Source organism: Anser anser (assembly GCF_964211835.1).
Source record: "Anser anser genome assembly, chromosome: 27".
In the NCBI taxonomy this organism is placed as follows: domain Eukaryota; kingdom Metazoa; phylum Chordata; class Aves; order Anseriformes; family Anatidae; genus Anser; species Anser anser.
Window position 1 is genome coordinate 6,875,365 of NC_139748.1, and position 18,944 is coordinate 6,894,308.

The following is an 18,944-nucleotide window of genomic DNA, read 5'->3' on the forward strand; positions in this document are numbered from 1 at the left end:
CTGTGAGATCCTAACAATCAATATCCAGCCAGCTGCTTCCTGGAGGACCTCCGACCCGAACAATAGCTCTGCAGGGAAAGTTCCTTTCCCAGGCAGCAGCCAGCCCTGCTGCACGGCTGAACAGCCAAAAATTGTCCCCGTAGCTGGAACCAGAGCTGGCACCATGTGTGCCTCATATTGTCCTTGGGAGCCAATTGAACACAATAAGGCAGGGGGTAACCTGATGCCCCCTGGGTACCTCCTGCCTGTAGATACCGAAATTCCCAGCTCCAGCTCCCTGTTAAGTGCCCCGAGTGATGAATTCCCCTAGAAACCAAGCCCCTCGAGGCATCCTGCCCCTGTCACACAGCCAAACAGCTACAGTGTCCTGCCCGAGCAGGGGATGGGGCTGGATCCCCTGAGCCCGTCGCGTCCCGGGCGGCCGGCGGCCGAACCTCCTTCCTTACCCCCTTCAGCACTTCCTCCATGTGGTCGCGGAACTGCATGAAAAGGTTGATTTTCCAGCTGGTGTTACAATTGACCGAGTTCACCTAGGCAGCGAGAGAGCAAGGTCACAATCCCAGAAGGGAAATGAAACAAGAAAAGAACAAAAAAAAAAAAAAAAAAGAAAAAAGAAAACCAGGCGAGCCCCCAGGCAGCCCCAGCACCTCCTTGCAGCCGGCGTTGTCTGCAAGCTCATAGTTGCTGGCGTGCAGCGGCTGCCCGGCGTTGACGGGGTTCAGGATCACTTTGTCTCCCACGACTACCTGGGGAGCAAAAGGAGAACGGGGGAGAGAGCATGAGATGGGTGCTCGGTGGGGATGTGAGCCCTGGCATGACTAGGCACTGCTCAGCCCAGCTTCTTCTGGGGGCTTTGCAGCCCTGCGCTCACATTATCTCCGTTGCTCCTCAGCTTCCAGAAGGGCTGGATGAAGAGCCAGGACCCCTCGTTGCCGGTGGCATCCAGCGTCACCCGCATGGCGTTTTTCTCCAGCAGGGCCGGCAGCCGCTTGTTCACCGTCAGGTACTTGTTGCTCTTCATGTGCAGGAGCTGAGGAGCAAACGTTGGGGTGAGCTGGAGCGGGGATGACCTGGCACAGCCTCAGGTCCCCGCTGCTGGTCCTACCCAGGAGGGGCACCACGAGCCCCTGCCCACCAGGCGTCCAGCTCACATTCACTGGATCTGCGCGTTTTTTCCCCAAAACCCAGCAGCCCGAGCAGCCCGGGGGCAGAGGAGCTGCGAGCGCCGTACCTGTATGACGCTGCCGTACTTCACCACGTCCCCGTGCACTTTCTTGTTCTCCGTCTCGTTCTGCTTCTGCTCCATCTGGGCCGCGTGCTGGATGCCGAAAGGAGAAGAGCTCAGGGTGGAAGCAGCCTCCTCCCGCCCGGAGCAAGCCCCAGGGGCACCACCGGCACCCTGAGCTACGGGGACAGCAGGGGACAGGCTGTGACACGGCCTCAGCATCCCCCTGTCCCCCAGGTACCACGGTCCGTAAGATGGTCCTCAGCATCCAAAAGCTGAGCCCAGGACCCCGCTGTGGCCCTACGCAGCCACATGAAGCACACGGGAGCTTTAAGCCAAGGGTTTAAAAATTTGGACAGGCTTCTCCGAAATTCCCCAATATGGGGCGGCGCCGTGAAGGGACCAAGGGCCGGGGTGATGCTCCTGCCCAGCGGGGCCATGGCACCGGGTGCTGCCGGCAGCGCCGACACCGACGAGCAGAAGGCTGCACATCAGCGGTGCCGTGCCCGGAGCTGGCAGCATTTTCGGATCTGCCACGGGCTGCGCCTGCCAGCCCCTCTCTCCTAAACCACAGATGTTTTCGACGTGGCGGCTCTGGCAGCCAAAGGGGTGTTGTCAACAGACGTGGAGCGAGGCAGGAATCTGCTCCGGCAGCGGATCCGTCTGGGAACGGCGAGGGTGCGGCACCGGCCCCGGCACGGGCACAGCGCGGGCAGCGCCAGCCCCGCGCTCCCACGGAGCTGGGATGGGAAACCACAGTGAAGGATGGGGCTGGGAGAGCATCCGCCCCTGCCCGTCCTGCTTCCTCCCCCTCTTGCATGAAGAATTGGGAAAGAAAGCTGGAATCACGGCTTGCACCCTGCAGGAGGATGGGGCAGGCGGTCTGTGATGCGAATCAGGGCTTCGAATCTGCCCGGCACATGGCGCTGGGCTCCAGCCCCTTCACTCTTTTGGGCATCGCCACCGCTTTGGTTAATTCTCCATCCCACGCAGCGCTGGGTGCCACCCACGGGACGTGCTCCCACCTGGCCAGGGACCACAGCGGTGGCTGATGCCACCGGGAAAACAAACGGAGAGCCTGGGGAAACCCGCTCTGCTGCCGAGCTGGGAGTTTAACAACAACCCCGTGCAGCAACACGGCCCCGGCGAGACATCAGGCACCGCGGCGGCTCCTAAATCTGCGCCCAGATCTCAACTCCTCCCTTGCTGAAAGCCATGGGGCCAGGAGGGGGGACAGGCTGCCCCGAGCCAACGGGGGCTGACGTTGGCAGCCTGTCCCTTGTAGGGGATGGGGTCTGTCCCCTGTAGGGATGAGGCACTGGGGATGCGCACAGGGGCAGCCCCGGAGGCTGCAGGGTGGCTCTGAAGGCGTCAGGGGTGGGAGGAAAACCTCTGTGGTGCATCTGGCTGCACCTGCAATTAGTCAGCCGAGAAAACACCGAGCCTTAAACCCCCTTAAAAGAAAAGGGGCAGGAGCAGAAGCTCAGAAAGGCACCAGCGGGCATGGGGAAGGGTTTCTCCTGTTGGGACCTGGGCTGCTGCTGCTTCGGGAAGCTCTCTGGGGGTTGCTGCTGCCTTCAGCCCGCTCCCGGTGCCGGCGGCGTGTGCCAAAAGAGCAACACCAGGAGCAGCGGGACGGAGCAAGGAAATTACAGGATCTCTTGAAGACAAATCTGAAGCGAGGTTCAATCAATCAGGCTCGGAAATGAGCCTCTCCGTCCAGTCATGGCCAGTACGGCTGTCACTTTATAAATTACTGCCTAAGCAGAGCAGGAAGATGCATGTTTCTGAGCGCGGTCAAGGAGGCGCTGACCCCATCTCGGCATCTCCAACCCAAGCCAGGACGCCCTGGCCGGACACTGCCTCGGACTTCGCTCACCAAAAGCGAAGCTGGGGGAGCTGCGGGGCCCGGCTCGCAGCCTGGCGAGATGATTTAATGAATCCTGCCTGAGCTTCGGTGCTATGAATCATCCTCAGGGCCTCGCCAGCTGTCTGAGGCGATTATGCAATGTTTAACATGGGCCTTTTCCAAACCTCGTGGAAGTCAACAGGAGCCTTTCACTTCCCCAGCCCGTTGGAGCAGGTCCTGCTCGCGGCGGCTCCACGCCGGGCACCCCTGGGTGCCGGGGCGGGGGACAGCGGGACAGGAGGCAGCAGAGCTGACCAGGGGGACACCCAAAAACCGCAAAACCCAGGGCGGGTCCTGGCTTCCCAGGCACGTTTTCCAGGACGCAGAATGTCTCCGGGTTTGCACAGCGAGGGGTTTGGTGGCTGCCCCCCTGCCAGCCCACGGGGACCGTCCCCGCCGGCCAGTGCCTCGCGCCGGGAGCTCACCTGCAGCTTCTGCAGCAGCACCACGTCGGCGATCTTCTCCTTGTCCTGCTTGGTTTGCTTGGCCTTCCAGTACTGCTTCTGGGCAGAGTAGCGGTTCATGGGACATACTTTGAAGAGGCAATCTGGGAGCAGAGGAAGGCACACGTGAAGCCGCAGCGGCCGCACCGGGTCCTCCTTTGGGACCAGCGTCACCCAGCACCCTGCGGGCCCCTGCTCCCATCCCAGCAGGATCCTCCCGGCCCACAGCCACCCCGCCCGCTGCTGGGGGCCCAAAGCAGACAGGTAGAAGGTTGAGCCACTCGCTAGTAGCTGGTGGACTAGTTTTGGGTAATAAATAACGAGGCCAGGAGTGACTCCACTGCTTGGACTCGCGGTAGAAGCATTCCCATCGGAAACGGCCGCGCAATTTGGGAAGGAAAGCTTCAGGGGGAGAAAACGTATTGATGAAGCACAGCTGGGCTGAACCAGGAGCGGATCCTGCCGGAGGAGGGGAGCGGAGGCAGCTGGATGGGGACAGGAGCAGGCGTCCCCGCACCGCCCTCGCTGCCCTGCAGCCTCCGAACCCGGGCAGCGAGGCCACGGGATGCTGTCCCCACGGTGGCCGTGCCACCAGGACTCCGCAAAGACGCTGCTGCTCTCCCGTGCCTGCTCACAACGAGACTTAATTACCAGTGCTGGAAGCTACGAGCCAGCGCTCCTAAAATCTGGATTGCAAACAGCTGCACTTCCAGTCCTAAAAGAAACGCTCTGGGGATGCGAAGGGTTTGGATACTGGCTCCCCCAGACGCTGGCAGCGTGGATGCGCTCTGCTCCCCAGTTTGCTGCTTTTCCCCACGCTGCTGTGGCCAAATGGGGGGGCGCAGACACCAGGGTCTGGGATTTGTGAATCCAGGCACGAGAGCAGCCCTCTGGAAGCCAGCAGGCAGCTCCATCGTGCATCTGATTCAGCTCACGGTACGAAGCTGCGTGGGGACAGGGGGCGACGGCAGGAAGGGACCTGCAGCCTGGGTCACCCGAATTACGCCTGAAATAGCAGCCCAGAACCTTCAGACACAAAAAGAAAAATCACTTCCATCTCTGGCCCCGGTCCCAGCTCGCTGGCAAGCACGTATTTATTTACCTGGGAGTGACGAACAAACAAGCACAGAGCACAGTTCTCACCGGCTTGGGCTGCTGGTTAGGGGCCAAGTTTCACATTTCATTTTACAGGTCTATTTGCTAATGGCATGTCCCGTGCCAAGGAGGCTTTGTGACGCTGGGCTTTTAATCAGGGACTCGAGTGTAGCTGCTGTAATGCCTGGCTGCATTCTCCCACTGCCTCCGAGCAGGGCCACAGAAACGATTCGGGCCACCTGCAGCACCTTGAATCGTTTTCATTAAATTGCTAATTAGGTTGCAAAAGGACCTGGTAGAAAGGAGAAACTGAGGAATGAGGGAGGGGAAAAAAATTCAGCATAGCTATTAAGAGAGGTGCAAATCAACCCCCTGGCTCCAAGCACGCCCTGTCCGCAGGGGCTGCTCACATCCCCATCTCTGCACGCCAAGCCCGGTTTTGCAAGGAGGGAAACCGAGGCACGGAGTCAGTTGCACGCGGAAAGGCTTCAGCAAGGCTCGTGATGGAAGCCGGAGGTTTTGGCACCCAGGTGTTTGTGCCGAGGAGCTTTTGCAAGACGGATGGTGGGCGGAAAGCAGGGAAGCCGCGGAAAGCTCCCACGTCAGCACTGCCCGGTGAGCACCAAGCCGGAGCAGCGCCCAGATGTGATCAGGGATGGGGCTGAGCAGCTCCTGACGGGCACAGCCATGGAGGTGAAACCTCCCGCGTGTTCACCGGGGAGGATCCGGGGTACTTGGGGCACCAGCAGCCAGGCTCCGGCCGCCCACTCGCCCTGCAACCATCGCAGCCTCTGCCCCGAGCCCCGACTCGGGCACCTGCCCCGCTGAGCGCAGGACTTGGTGTTTTATTTGCTTCTTCCCAATGTGCCCGAAGGCAGGGCCGAGAAGAGGCTCTGGGGGAAGAAAGCACAACGAAAAGCAAATATCTGAGGAGCGCCAGGTGTCTTTCAGAGGCTCGGAGGGCACGCTGCAGGCAGCCCTGCTGAAGTCCCTCACTGCAGAGCCAGGCTCCTGGCTGGCTTTGGGCATTTCCAAAACCCAGCTGGGTCTGACTGCGTGGGGAAGGGCCCCGCTCCCTGCTCTGTGCCCCCAAACCCGCGGGCGGCGAGGCGACGAGCACCAGGGAGCTGGGCCGGGAAGGGCAGGGTCCAGCCACAGGATACGGGGACAGCAACAACCCATTAAAATCCTCTTAAGCCTCTTGCTGCTGCGGCAGGGAAACAGCACCAGCCCGTTGTTTTTACCTCCCTCGCGGTGATAGCTATCGACAAGGCAGACTGCTACTTTTCCGGCCATTAAAACAAGCGGCTGGATATCCTGATACGGTTTGCAGGGAGCAGGGCTGCGTCTGGAGCAGACCTTAGTCTGGAAAAGAGATTCAACACCCGCCCATGTCCAGGAAGGGAGACGCTGCGGCTGCTGGGACCAGTAAGCCCCCGGAACTGGTGCCGGTCTGCGCCCAGCTCCCAGCTGTTCCCAGCCAGCCCCAGGTGAAAGTCCGCTGGGAGTAGAGTGGCTGCCGGGCGTGCCAGGGCTGTGGGGCTCCGAGGGGCTGTCGGATGTCCCCAAAGTCAGCCCCAAACCCAAACGAGCGGCAGTGGCTCCCACAGAGAGCCAGGTCGCTGCTTGGCAGCGGGGAAGGCATCTGCACAGCACCCCGCTGCAGGTGGTTAAAGCCATCCTATGAACAGGCCTGGGGCACGAAGCAGAGTGGGAAACCAGTATTTAAATAGATTTTTTTTCAAAGGGGCTTGAAATTATGGTAGCTGGTATAAAAGGAACGGCTGCCGTAGACCAACCCCCAAATCCAACAACGCGATCACGGGTTTGGGGAAGTTTTCCCAGAGCGCAGCCGTGCTTCGGACCCTACCTGCCACAGCATCCGCAGGACCCGCGGGGTGCTCCAGGCACCCAGACCCACCAGGACGCCCTCTGGGACCCCTCCCTCCCCCCTGCATTTTGCAGTGTGCCAGGCACAAAATCACCATTTCCCAGCGTTGCGCAGAAAGGAGACGCCCCGGGTGCAGCGCTTTGCTCCCGCGGAGCCCAGAGGTCTCTCCCCGGGGCCTTACACAGCCCGGGAGCAGGAGGCTCTCCCCAGCAGCCTGGCCAGGCCTCTCCCGGCCGTTCCCACACACCGGGATCCATCCCGGCCCTCCGGTGACTCATCCACTTTTCCGCCCGGCCCGGCCGTCGCAGCTCGCTCCCGCTCGGGGCTGCCAGCGCGGGGAACAACGAGCACGGCCCCGAGCGCTCGAGGAGATGGCGCAGCCCAAAACGTGACCGCCGAGGCTGGGTAGGGATTTACCGTCTCTCCCTAAAACCCGCCTCGTAAAAGGGCGGCTTAATCCCCCGGCTCTCTCTGAGGTGCAGCCAAGCAGAGCAGATGTAATTAGGGCTGAGCGCTAACAGGCTTGCCTTGAAGTAGTTTGCATGTTGCAGCTGCCCCTCTCTCTGTCCCCTCCTGGCTTTTTTTCTCCCCTGCTCCCAGCCGGCAGACACCCAGCTGCCAGCATCCCTAGGGATGCGTTTGGGTACGGACCCACCTTTGCAGAGGGCAGCTCCCCGCTCCGTAGGGCTGGGTTATGGGGTCCCAAGGACCATCCCAGCACGGAGGCGGTTCCAGTAAATGTATAAACGCACCCAGAGGTGAACTGAGGAGGGTGGGTTTGGCCAAGCCATAGTGACAAATTACAGCAGCTAAAATCCCTCCGGGCTCCTCTGGAAAGGGCTCGCCCCGGTCCCGGGCGAGCTGGGACCCCGGTCCCCATCCCTGGCACAGATGCCCAGGGCTGTGGTGTCCCCACGGTGTCACTGCGGTGGCCGAGCTGCCCCAACCCAGCCCCAATCTCACCTCGAAACTTCTTGGGAGGGTTGTCCAGGTCTCCAGCCGCCGGCTCCACCACGCACCGGTCGTCCACCAGCCTGCAGGACCAAGCAGGGACAGAGCTTCAGAGACAACAAGGCGGCAGCGGGGCCCGAGCAAGCGAAGCGCCTTCCCCACAGCCCACAGCAGCACGAGGGCAGACGCGCGTTGGCACCGGCTCCAAAAGGACAGCATCAAAACCTGCGCCTCCTGTCCCCTACCCCTTTGCATTTATATATACAGAAATATTTGGCTCGATGACGCTCAGCTCCTGCAGCCTCTCATGGGTGCTTGCCCCAAAGGCATCGCCCCCTGCTCACCGCCACCCTCCAGCTTTTGCCGCTTGTGTTTTTCCTACAGCCCTTTAGGGCAGACCGCGGGTACAAACGGCAGCGACGAAGCACGGCGATGCCGGGTGTCGGGGCCTTTGCTCAGCGACCCGTGCGGAGGCTCTGATGCCCGCACCCTGCAGGAGCGGATCCTGCCTTGCTCAGCACTCAGCTGAGCCAAACCCGCCCCGGGGCGATGGGCACCGCGTGGAGCCAGGCTTTCTGCCCGAGCCAGAGGCTGAGCTTACTGCTCACAGCCCCCAGGTCTTCGTTAAACTGGTAAAAACGTGAGGGGTTCGGCTTTCACTTAGCGGTTCTTCTCCTCCAGCCAGGAGCTACCCCACCAGGACGCAGGAGGTGTAGCTGTTGCAGATGGAAGCGGCAGGGCCCCCTGGAACCAGTTGTTAATTATAATTTAATTAATTATTATCAGGTGCTGGCTCTGCCCGTCAGACACAAAGGGCTTTGCATCTCCTGCCTGCCCCCTCCTCGTTTCCCAGTGTTAAGCAAACTCCTGCGGGCTTGGCCTTGGGTGCTGAAGCCCTTCCCTGCGATTTCAGGACGGGACATCGCTCCAAAGTTACCGAGGCCAGCGAAGCACAACTGGGGACGAGGCACCCCTGTGCTCGGCCCCAAAATCCTGGAGGGGTGAGCATCGCCCGAGGGCTGCCGGGTGCTGGGTGCTGCAGTGAGACAGGCTGGGCCCGCTCGCCTGCTTTCTGCCAGCCCCCAGGAGGCGACGCAGGGAGAGAAACCATGCTCCTGCCCCGGGGCAAGAAAGCGAGGAGCGTGTCCCCACCTGAAGCCGGGCAGCTGGGAAGCAAGGGGCTGGATGCAGGAATGCAGCGGCTGCGCAATCCGGGAGGGAGCATCTTGGGGGGAGCACCGCGAGGGGGACAGGAGGAGCGCGGCGGGCACGTGGCACGGCGGCGAAGGGCACGGCGGAGCCCGCGCTGCTCTCCCCACTCCTCGGGGGCTCTCGATGCAGCCAACGAACCCAACAGGCAAAGTGCTGCTGGGTTTTCAACGGAAAGAGAAATCCCACGTGCCGATCTGGCCCCCTGCCCCTACCCCAGCCGCTCTCCAGAGGAGGGGAAAATTCCTCTCCGTAGCTCGGCAGAGAGGAATTTGGCCTCGGCACTGATGGATTGGGACCCCGGGGACCCCAAGGCTGCTGCGTCCTTGGCAGCGGAGGCGCTGGAGCAGGAGCCGGCGTCCCGCCGCGCAGCCAGCGGCACCGCGGGGCCTTTGCCTTTCGCCCTCGCTTCTCGAGCCAGAGCTTGTTTCTCCTGGCTGTCGTGTGCAGCCTCTCCCAGCCGGTTCGGGGGGGGTTTGGAGGAGCTCCCCTCTGCCCGCTGGGAGGACCCATCCCTCGTACAGCTCGGGGAACCAGCGGGCCCCGAAGGTGCAGCCAAACCTCGCGCTGTGGCACCCAGGGGTCACGGTGCTGGCAGGAGAAAAGTTTGCTGAAGCACCAGCTCCTGGGGCTCGGACACATTAACCTTAGATTTCAAGTAACAAGAAAAAAAAAAAAAAGAAATTGTCTAACGTTTTGGTGGCAGCAACAGCTTAAGAACAACCAGCAAAGCCTCAGAAGACTGGAAAAGGCAAACAAATAAACCCAGCCCTGAGGTTTTGGTAATCAAACGTTGAGCTTTTTGCTAGGCAGCGCTGCCTCGGCTGTGCCCACGCTCGTGGTCGGCAGCAGGGGGGTGCTGGGCTCCCAACCCACGCCTGCCCAGCCCAGGCTGCCTGGGGAAGGAGCCGGGACGGTCCCCGAGCTCCTACGGGGCACGGGCTCTTGGGAGGGCAGGGAGAGAGGTAAGGAAGGATGGGACAAAGCAGTGCCAGGAGGAGAAGAGGCAGCTGCGGACAGGGGCTTTACCGCACGTATCTCACCGCACAGGAGATATGCAAAGCCTCAGCCCAGCCCGATGCCAGCCGTAGGCTTGTTTGGTTTCTATTGCTCTGAAACGCTGCTTTGCACCCCCAGCACCAGTCAAATAAGAGCGACGGAGCAAAGCAGCAGCCCTCAGCAAGCGCCCACCAGCACCTACAGCAGCAGAGGGCTTGCTCCATTTATTAGAAAAAAGTAAAATTTAAGGTCTCCATTGTGGCTAAGGGTCCACGCAGCCCATTTCCAGCACCGGAGCAAATGGCGCAGGCATCTCCTACCCACGCCAGCTCCATCTCAAGCCACTGCCTGGAACTTCTGTGCCCGGCGCTATCGCTCTGCGACGCTGGGCTGCAGATAGCGACCTGCCGGGCTGGAAGCCTTAATTAGTTAATGAGCTCAGAGCAGTCTCAGTGTCTTTAATCCCGGAATTACACGCTCTGCAGGAATGCAAAGCGCCGTTTTTATTAACCTGATACTCGGGACGAGCCTTGTTGGGTTAAAAATCACTGAAAACAGAAAGGATCCTGACGCGGTGGACATGAGTCACCTGGGTTACTGCTGGGGCCGGGCCGGGTTTGCTCTAAAAACCCGCATCGGCGCGGCGGGATGGCGCGAATCGGGGCTCCCTCCGCTCTCAGAGCAGCGGGGCCGCTCGGCGTGGGGCACGGCCACCGCAGCTTTCGTCTCCCAGGTGTTAATGAGAAAACCTCATCAGCCTCCGAGCACCTGGAGGAAGACGCTGGGAGAAGCAGCAGGCAGGAGGCACCGCCGAAAACCCCCACGCTTCGCCTTTCCGAGTCGCCCCTTGGGAGCACCGGGGGCCTGATCCTGCGCCTCGCCGAGCCTGCTGCATCTGGTTAGCTTTAAGCCCTGCGAATCGTCACGGCGGGTCCAGCGGGGTTTGTGCTGCGTGCCTAAAAACCGAGCACAAAGTGATTCCCTGGCCCGCGGCCAGCGCGCTTGGCCTCGCACTAGGCTGAGCCTTCGCCGGAGGTCAGGGGGACGCAGCTCCTCCAGTGCCTCCAGGCCAGGCACCCCTGAACCCAAGCGGGGACGGCAGCCAGCTGGGGCTGTCCTGGCGGTGAGGAGGAGGAGGAGGAGGAAGAGCAGAGCTCGCCATAAGGTCAGCCCCTCCGGCACACAGCCCGGGTGTCGGTCGGCCTGGCAGAGCAAAGGGAGTAAAAATAAAGCGAGTGAACGTGGCACGGCCACAAAAACACAGCCTTGTCCCCGCGCCGTGGGGAGGACACCGCTCTGCGCCTCGCGTGCTTCTCCTCCCCGCAGGAGCGAGTTCGTCCTGACCCGGCAGGGCTGGAGTTACCCTTTAACCAGCTGTGTTTCCCTGAACTGCTCCACCCTGTAAATCCACCTGCAATCACAATTACAGCCATCAAAGGTGGTATTTCATGTTAAACAGCCAACTGGCATCCAGGCGGGCTTGTCACTGGCCCGGCCCCACCACCAGCCCACAGGGCTGGTCCCCGAGCCCCCCAGGATGGTGGGGATGGGGCAGCTCATCCCCCCGACCCGCATCCTTCTGCTCCTCTCTAGCTCCAGCCATTGGGTGCTGGCTCACTGGGGACACAAGGTGAGATGGGGACACTCCTGGCAGCGGTTTCTCCCAGGGTTCGCGGCATCACCGCATCCAGCAGGAACCAAACGGAGGTCTCCCAGCTCCTCTCCCCGCTTGGCGCTGGTTCGGTTTGCACGGGTGATGCCCGCAGAGCATCCCACGGCAGCAGCCGTTTCCCCATCGCAGACCCAGCTCCAGCAGTTCCAGCTCCACGAGCACAAGGCCGCCAGGAGTTACTGGTGATTTTTTTTACTAGTGATTTTTGTGCTCGGGGAAAATCACCGTTCCCTCAGGCACCTTTAATTTTCAGCAGCAGAGCCCCGCGGAGCCCTTCCCTACCTCCCCGCTGGGAACAGCCTTGAACGGAGCCAAGGGGGAAGAGGAGCCCACCCCTGGGTCCTGCACCTCTCTGCACCCCCTGGGCAGCTTCCCACGACCCAGACCCCTCCTGGCAGCTCCGATACACCCATCCGGCTCTCCCATCGCCACAAAGGGAATGCGCTGGGCACTGAACAGCCCAGCCAAGGGATGCCCCCAGCAACGCGGCTGCCCTGACCCATCGGTGTTGCTTCGGTGCTCAGCTCCTGCCCTGCGCTTCTTACATAACCTCCTCCTTTTGGTTTATCTTTAGCATTTTAGTGACTTGGGGAGTTTTGGCCAACATTCCCCCACTTAGCTGAGCACTGGAGCGCACGCGAGTACTCCCCACCCTTCAGCGGGTGGTTTTTCCTCCTGCAGAGCAAACGCCCACTGCAGGCAGCGTCTGCAGGAGGAAGGGTTTGTGCCCTGGGGCTTTTACCAGCGTGATGGGGCCACGAGCAGAACAGGCTCAGCCGGGGGGGCTGCAGGGCTCCCCCTGCCACCAACCCCCATCGCAAGTCCCTTGGATGAATGGGGAAAAGCAATCACTTTTTTTAAAAAAAAAAGTTAAGGCTTAGTGTTAATGCGGGGCCTGATCCTGCTTCCCTGCTGCTTTTCAGGGCATCCTGCTCCCCGATGCACCGCAGGGCTGCTGGACCCCCACATCCAGGACTCACGGGGGCTGCTAAGAGCCCCACAAGATCCCCCAAATGATGGGGCTGAGTTCTTCAAAGCGAGGACGATGAGAACAGCCAGCACCCCGTGCATCATCTGGGCCCGTTCCCCTGCAGGGCTTCACCCTGGGCTGGGGGTGAAGGACTCCCCCGCTCGCCGCTCCTGGTCCAGAACCACCAGTGCAAACGCACCGGGCTCACTGGGTTTAATGCAGCGGCTGCAGAGCCACGCGCCTGCAGCCTGTCCGAGCGTCCTGCAGCCGTGGCCACGGGGGCTGCCAGCACCGCCGCGTCTCCCGCCTGCGGTGCGTCCGAGCACAGAGCCCTGCGCATCCTGCGGCATCACCTGCAGGCACCCCCGGCTTTGTATTTAGGTGGCGTTCAAACCCACATCAGCCAGGATGCCCCAAAGGCCCCAGAAGTTCCCCTGGGAAGAGCTCACTGCCCTGCCAGGACGGGGAACCACCGCACCAGGACTTCGGGGTGCATCCTTTAACTTTTGGGGCCAGCACCTGGAAACTCTCTGTGTCATCCCATATAAACTGGGGATCCCACTGCGGACCACACCAGCCCAAACCCGTGCCCTCCTGCCTTCATCGAGGAAGGATGGAGGGAACGCTTCCGCAGGGTGCTCAGCTGGGCACGCAGCACCCAGCTCGGGGCTGGCAGAGCTGTTTGCCTTGCAAATGAGCCAAATAAGGTCCCAAACAGGCAGCAGTAGGGCTGGGGAGAAGCACTCTCAGTGAGTCACCCACTGCCTTATCGCAGGAGTGATTTAAGGTGCGGTTGGGTCTCTCAGGTCGCGGGGCACAATGGAAAACAGTTTCAGAGGGTGGGAAACAACCCAGAGGAAGCAGAGCCCTGGGAAAGCCAGGCTGCCCAGCAAAAGCTACGCTGGGGCCTGGGAGAACGGTCTCTCCAAGCAAGCCCTGCTTTTCAAATGTTTATAAAACTAGAGAAGCATTCTGCAAAAAAAATAAAAAAATAAAATAGAGGGATCTGGGGACGAGAGCTACAAAGAGACTGGAGCTCCAGAGTGTCTCAACACCTCTTAATTTGGCTCCTGGTGAGCCCCTGGGACGTGCTGCGTGGGCTAATAACCAGCGCCGGCTCCCACCGGGATGGAAGCGCGCTCAGCACCGCGCCGCCAAGCTTGCAGACCCTGGGACATCCCCCGTGCTGGGAAAGCGAGCGAGCCGCCAGGAGACCCCTCCGAAAGGGACCTGGGGGGCGTCCTCCCACCCGGCCCGGCAGGGAGGGCTGGGCGCAGAGCGGCCGCATCCTGCACGTGCAGGACCCGAGGTCGGCACCACGCAGGTGGGCACACGGAGATTTTGTGCCCGTGCCCTCGCCCACCCCCACCCAGCAGCGGGGTTTTGGGCACCAGGCTTCGGCGGGCATTAAGCGGGAGGCTGCGTGTGCCCAGCAGTGGGTGCGCGTACACGTGTGGGCGCCGGTATGTACGGCTCCGGTTATACACAGGCATGTGGGAGCAAGTGCATTCATCGCAGATTATAGAGCCAGGCAGCTCCTGCCCCAGGAATCCCATCCAAGGCAGCATTCCTGGCTGATCTCAGCCTCTCCTACATGCGCGATGGGGCAGGTGCTGGCACAGACCCACGTCCTGGAAGCAGCGCCGGCACCGCTCGGAGCTGCAGGCAAGATTCGGGTCCCTGCTTTGGGCAGCCCAGGGGCAGCGGCGTTTCCAGTGATCCCCATTGTATCGAGGCACCCCACGGTGAGGTAGGAACCCTTCTGTGCCCAAGAGCACCCAGCAGCCCTGCCCGAGCCCTGGCCACGACAGGGACGGAGCATCTCCCTGGGCAAATGCTCCCGCTTAGGCACGGAAACTGCAGGGACAAGGGACAGGTCCCCGAGGTCCCTGCGTGTCCCCAGGTGGGGCTGCGAGATCCCCTCCTGCTCTGCTGTGGGAAGGGGCTGCAAGAAGACGGCTCAGCCTGGACCTGGCCGTGCTCACACTGCCCCCAGCCCCCGGCAGGGCTTGGTGCCCATGGGCACCCACGGGTGGTGACCCCGCAGCGATGCCCGCTGCGAGCTCGGCCCCGTGGGACCACAAAGCAGGCAGCGAGAGCTGGGGAGCCATCGGTGCCCGGCCCAGGGGACAGCCACCAGCAGCCACACGGGGCAGGGCTGGCAGCTCTCCTCCTGCCATGCCCCACAGAGGAACCACAGCTGCCCGAGCCCCACGCACAGCCCCAGGGACCCTCACGCTGCTTGAGCCCCCCTCGTCGCCTCCAGTCCCCAAAGATGGGGAAAAAACTTCTGGCCACGGCTGCCAGAGAGTGGGCTGCAGGTCCCCCGGCCCCCCCCCAGGGCCACATCCTGCCCCAGCAGTGACCATCCAGGGCGGAGGGGGCTCCCCAGGCTCAGCCTGCGCTCCCCATGGCCCCGCACCTGCAGGAAGAGGTTCCCAGCCCCTGTTCCCACCGGGGTCAGCCCCGGCACCACCTCCCCTTCCCCTTCTGGCCGGAGAAACAAACCCACGGTGCCAGGCAGGCTCCGGGACGGGGCTCACTCACCCCAAAGTGCTGATGAAGCCGTTGACCGAGCCCTCGGCGTACAGGGAGACGATGTCCCCGATGTGCAGGAAACTTGACATCTCATTCATGGTTGCCTTCGACCCGGCGCAGCGCCGCTTCTTCCCCAAGTCACCTTCCCTCGCAGAAATCCACCATGGGGCAAGCGGGGCTCAAGGGAACCAGCCCGGGGGGGCTTCTTCCAGCCCAGGGGGGGCTTCTTCCAGCCCGGCTCTCGCCCCCTTCTCCTCGCCGGCTCCCTGCGAGCAGCGGAGGGGAGCGGGACGCGGGCACGGGCTCTCGCACAACTTTTACATGTGCTGGGCAGGACGCGAGCCAAGGGAGCCGGGCAGCCGCAGGCGTGCTGAGAGGAGGAGGAGGAGGAGGAGGAGAAGGAGGAGAGTGGGGAAGAGGCTCAGCTAGAGGTTTGCATGAGATCTGTCCGGCTGTCCGTGTCTCCGTCTCCGCACAGCTTTCTACCTGCAGCCAATAGAGAGCAATCAGGAAGTCCTGCTCTAAAAAACATGCAAATAATTTTGGCCTGGGAGGAGAACCGGAGCTGCCTGGGTGTGTGTGTGTGCGTGTGTGTGAGGGGGGGGATGCCCAAAAAGAGGCCCCACCCTCTGCTCCCCGCCTCCCGGCTTGGGGGAGCGTGGGCCGGGGGGGGCAGCACCCCAAAGCCATCGAGCAGCCCCCGGTCCCCCCATTGCCGAGGCTGGGCACGCCACGCTCGCAGCAGAAGCGAGGACTTCCACCGCACGCCAGCTGCCCTGGGTTCACCCCACGACGCAGCTCCCCAGGGTGCTTGGCCCCCCAGCCCCAGAGCAGAGCCCCCAGCCCCACGGCAGAGCCCCCCAGCCCCCCCACCAGCCCCTCCGGGGTCTCCATCTCTCCCCCCTGGCCCCAGACTCCTCCGCTTGGAAAAGCACCGGGCGCTTCCTTGCCGGCCGTGGGGGCTCTCGGGGTGCTGTCCGTGCACAAACGCGGGAGAAAGGGAGGTGCTGGGAGCTGGCAGCTGCACTTTGCGTCCCTCGCCACACCAAATTCCCAGTGCAGGCGGGATGTGACATCGCCCCCAGCACCTGCCAGGGGGGAAACTGAGGCTGCCGCGACCGCCCCGTCCCACCCAGCCCCTCTGCGGCCGCCCCAGCAGCGAGGGCGCTGCTCCCACCGCCCCTCCATCTGCTCCGTCCTCCCCAGGAGCAGACCCAGGGCCCCCAGCCCTCCGTCCCCGCTCCTGAGCCCCGCTTCAGGCAGCACTCCCCCAGCCCGGCCATCCCGCACCACCTGGGAGCAGGGGGAAAGCCCCGGGCTGAGGGCTGGGCGGCTCTCGCTGGATTTTTCTGCCCCAGGCAAGTGTTTGTGGCCGGACGGGCTTCCTGAAGCCCGGGTGCCAGCAGGCAGGTCCCCTGCTGGAGCAGATCCTGCTTCACCTCCTGCCACCTCTCTCTGTCCCCCTCGCACCCATGCGCCATCACCCAAACCTCCCGGAGCTGCCAGCCCCATCCAGCACCCAGCCCACCCATCACCGCCAGCAGCGGGAAGGGCCCACAGGCACCCCAAAGTCTCCCCCCGGTGCCTAAATCCCATCAGGAGCCTTTTTGCGGTGAACCCGGGGCTGGACAAGCAGCTCTGAGCTCCCGGTGTAAAAGGAAAAGGACCAGCGGAAAAAGGACCACGTCCTCAGAGCATCTTCTGGACAGCACAACTGCCCTAGTTCCGCAATTTAATTAAAACTTGTCTGCTGTAAAAACAATACTGGAAGGAAAAAAAAAAAAAAAAAAAAAAGAATGATGCTTTTCCCATTTATTTCCCTCCTGTCCTCTTTCCTCGCAAACAAACACACAGGTTTCAGGAATCTAAACCTTGCCCTAAATAGTGATTTTTTTTTCCACGAGGAAACGGACAGGTCCCCTGGCAGAACAAAGGGGGAAAAAAAATTAGTGCAATTCCTTCGGGGGAGATGCGAATTCAGGTCCATCAGGATTAGCTGCGTTTTCAGCACAGGACAAATTTAGAAGCCTTTATCTCAGGGCAACAGAGGGGGAAAAGAGAAGATCATAAGAAAAAAAAAAAAAAACACACCAAAAACTCGCTGCTGCTAAAAGCAAATGAAGGTTTCACAACAGGAGCTCAAAGAAAGCCCCCGAGGAACCAGAGACCAAAACTTTGTGCACAAATCAGTCTCTTTGATCAAAGGCACGAGTGGCATCTCAGCCAGCACCGCGGTGCGCCCACCGGCATCATCGGGCACGGCCGGGCACCACTGGCCCAAGCTGGGCTCCCAACACTCCCATCGCCCTGCACCCCTGGGACTGCTCATGTTTGCAGAGCACCGGGCGGTAAAAATCCCTTGGAAGTGAAAAAAACAAACAAACAAACAAAAACCACCACTGCACTAAGCAAACACGCGTCTGGCCTGGTTTCTGCCATCCAGAAGGATGGGGAGCAGCGAGGTGAAGCCCCTCACGGGCTTCCTCGCACCCCCGGGCAGGAGGCAGCCCCGTCCCCACGCTGGGGGTGGTGGGCACCAAATCCAGCCCGCGCTCTGGGCCTTGTGTCCCCGCTCCAGGCCTTGTGTCCCCGCTCAGCTCCATCAGGGACGGGGAGCAGAAGGTGTTTTGGGGACGCACCCCTACCTGTTCTGCACCCACCTCAATGCGGGCACAACCGCACGGAGCCATCACGCTGCCAACCCCATGTGTGCCCCCAGGGTGGTCTCTGGGCTGCTCGCAACCCGCAGGGATATTTTGGCATGGGTGCAGACCCCAAAATGCTGGGGGGAGCTGCAGACAGGCTGCAGCTCCCAGGTGAGCGGAGCGGCCCCGGCCGTGGGGATGCTCCCAGGCGCACGCAGTCGAGCGGCTGCCTCGCTTCCCCCACACCCCGGGGAGACAGAGGAGTTAAAAATAAGAGCGTTTCCTTCCTTACCCCCTACTTTAGGCCACGCGATAAATAAAAACTGGGAGTTTCTGCCTCCCGGAGAGGAAGCGGCTGCGGAGAGGCGGCCGGTGAGTCAGGCCAGCAGCAGCCATCCCCTCTCCCAGGCACAGCCTTCATCCCTGGCGGGGCCGGGGCCACATTCCTTTCACATGCTGAAATTGCTCCTTTGCGGGCAGTAGCTCAAACTGCGGGGCCGCCTCCCTCCCCCGGGCCCCCCGGCCTCGTCCGCAGGATGCTCCTTTGGCAACGGATCCCCTCCACCCACACCTCCCGCACGCCCTTCCCACGACAGCCTTCGGCTGCCGGGCTTTGTGGCGAGAGTTCCCCGAGGCTGCAGCTGCACCGTGTTGGCTTCCCGAGCCTCCAAAAAGCTGGACGGCCTCAGAGCCCCCCCCAGGTTGGGCAGGAGCCCAACTGGAGCTTGAGTTTGGCCAGAGGCTGTGGGAGCAGGAACACCGCTGGCTGTGCGGCGGGGATGCCGGGCAGGTCGTGGTACCCAAGCAGCATCCCAGAGCCCTGCTGGATCTCCTCGGGCATCCCAAATCCAGGCTGGGAACTCAAGGGTGAAGCCGCTTGCAAGAGGAAAGCAAAAAATAACTGTAGGCTCCTTTGTTAGGGGAGGAAAGAGGGAGACACTCAGGCCCTTGTGTGTGGAGCGGGAAGGCTGTCAGCAGATGCACATAACAGGGGGATTCTTGGCCAGGAGGCGAGTTTGCCCCCCCTTGTCCTGTGGGTGCTGGGCATGCTGACCCTGCTGCTGCCCACGGATGCAACGCAGAGGCCACCCCGGGGTCCGTACGGTGCCCTTCACACCATGGCACCCTCCTCCTGCCCCAGCCACCCCGCAGAATCAGGCCAGGACCGACAGCAGGCTACAGCTGCCAGCAAACAGGAGATGCTTTTCCTCCTAGGTGAGGATTTCAGAGCCCAGTTTAACCACCACCAAAACAAAATCCTCCCTTTTGGTGCAGAAGATGCTACGCGCATCCGGGTGACCTGGTGACCCCAAATCTCCTTGGTTTGAGCTGCAAACCCAAACCCCAAACCTCCCCACCAGCAGCCAGCTGAAAGGGGACCCAAGGTCTGCTGGGGC

The 18,944-nt window shown here is 61.9% G+C and overlaps 1 protein-coding gene across 6 annotated transcripts in view; it reads right to left on the reverse strand.

Annotated features, from left to right (window-relative positions):
• The window catches only part of ITPR3 (inositol 1,4,5-trisphosphate receptor type 3), a 40,387-nt gene extending 24,999 nt beyond the window's left edge, over positions 1-15,388 (reverse strand). For 4 of the 6 annotated variants that reach the window (XM_083812196.1, XM_083812194.1, XM_083812195.1 and 1 more), the window contains exons 1-7: positions 14,912-15,388; positions 7,527-7,597; positions 3,560-3,681; positions 1,232-1,318; positions 872-1,030; positions 648-746; positions 447-530 (exon numbers count right to left, since the gene is read on the reverse strand). In XM_083812196.1, coding sequence (XP_083668322.1) covers positions 447-530; positions 648-746; positions 872-1,030; positions 1,232-1,318; positions 3,560-3,681; positions 7,527-7,597; positions 14,912-15,000 — 711 coding nt within the window. In that variant the 5' untranslated portion in view covers positions 15,001-15,388. Of the gene's footprint in view, positions 1-446; positions 531-647; positions 747-871; positions 1,031-1,231; positions 1,319-3,559; positions 3,682-4,679; positions 7,505-7,526; positions 7,598-8,115; positions 8,250-14,911 lie in introns of those variants that run through there. The other 2 variants (XM_083812197.1, XM_083812198.1) reach the window with 2 other exon arrangements.
• Between the last annotated feature and the right edge of the window lie 3,556 nt (positions 15,389-18,944).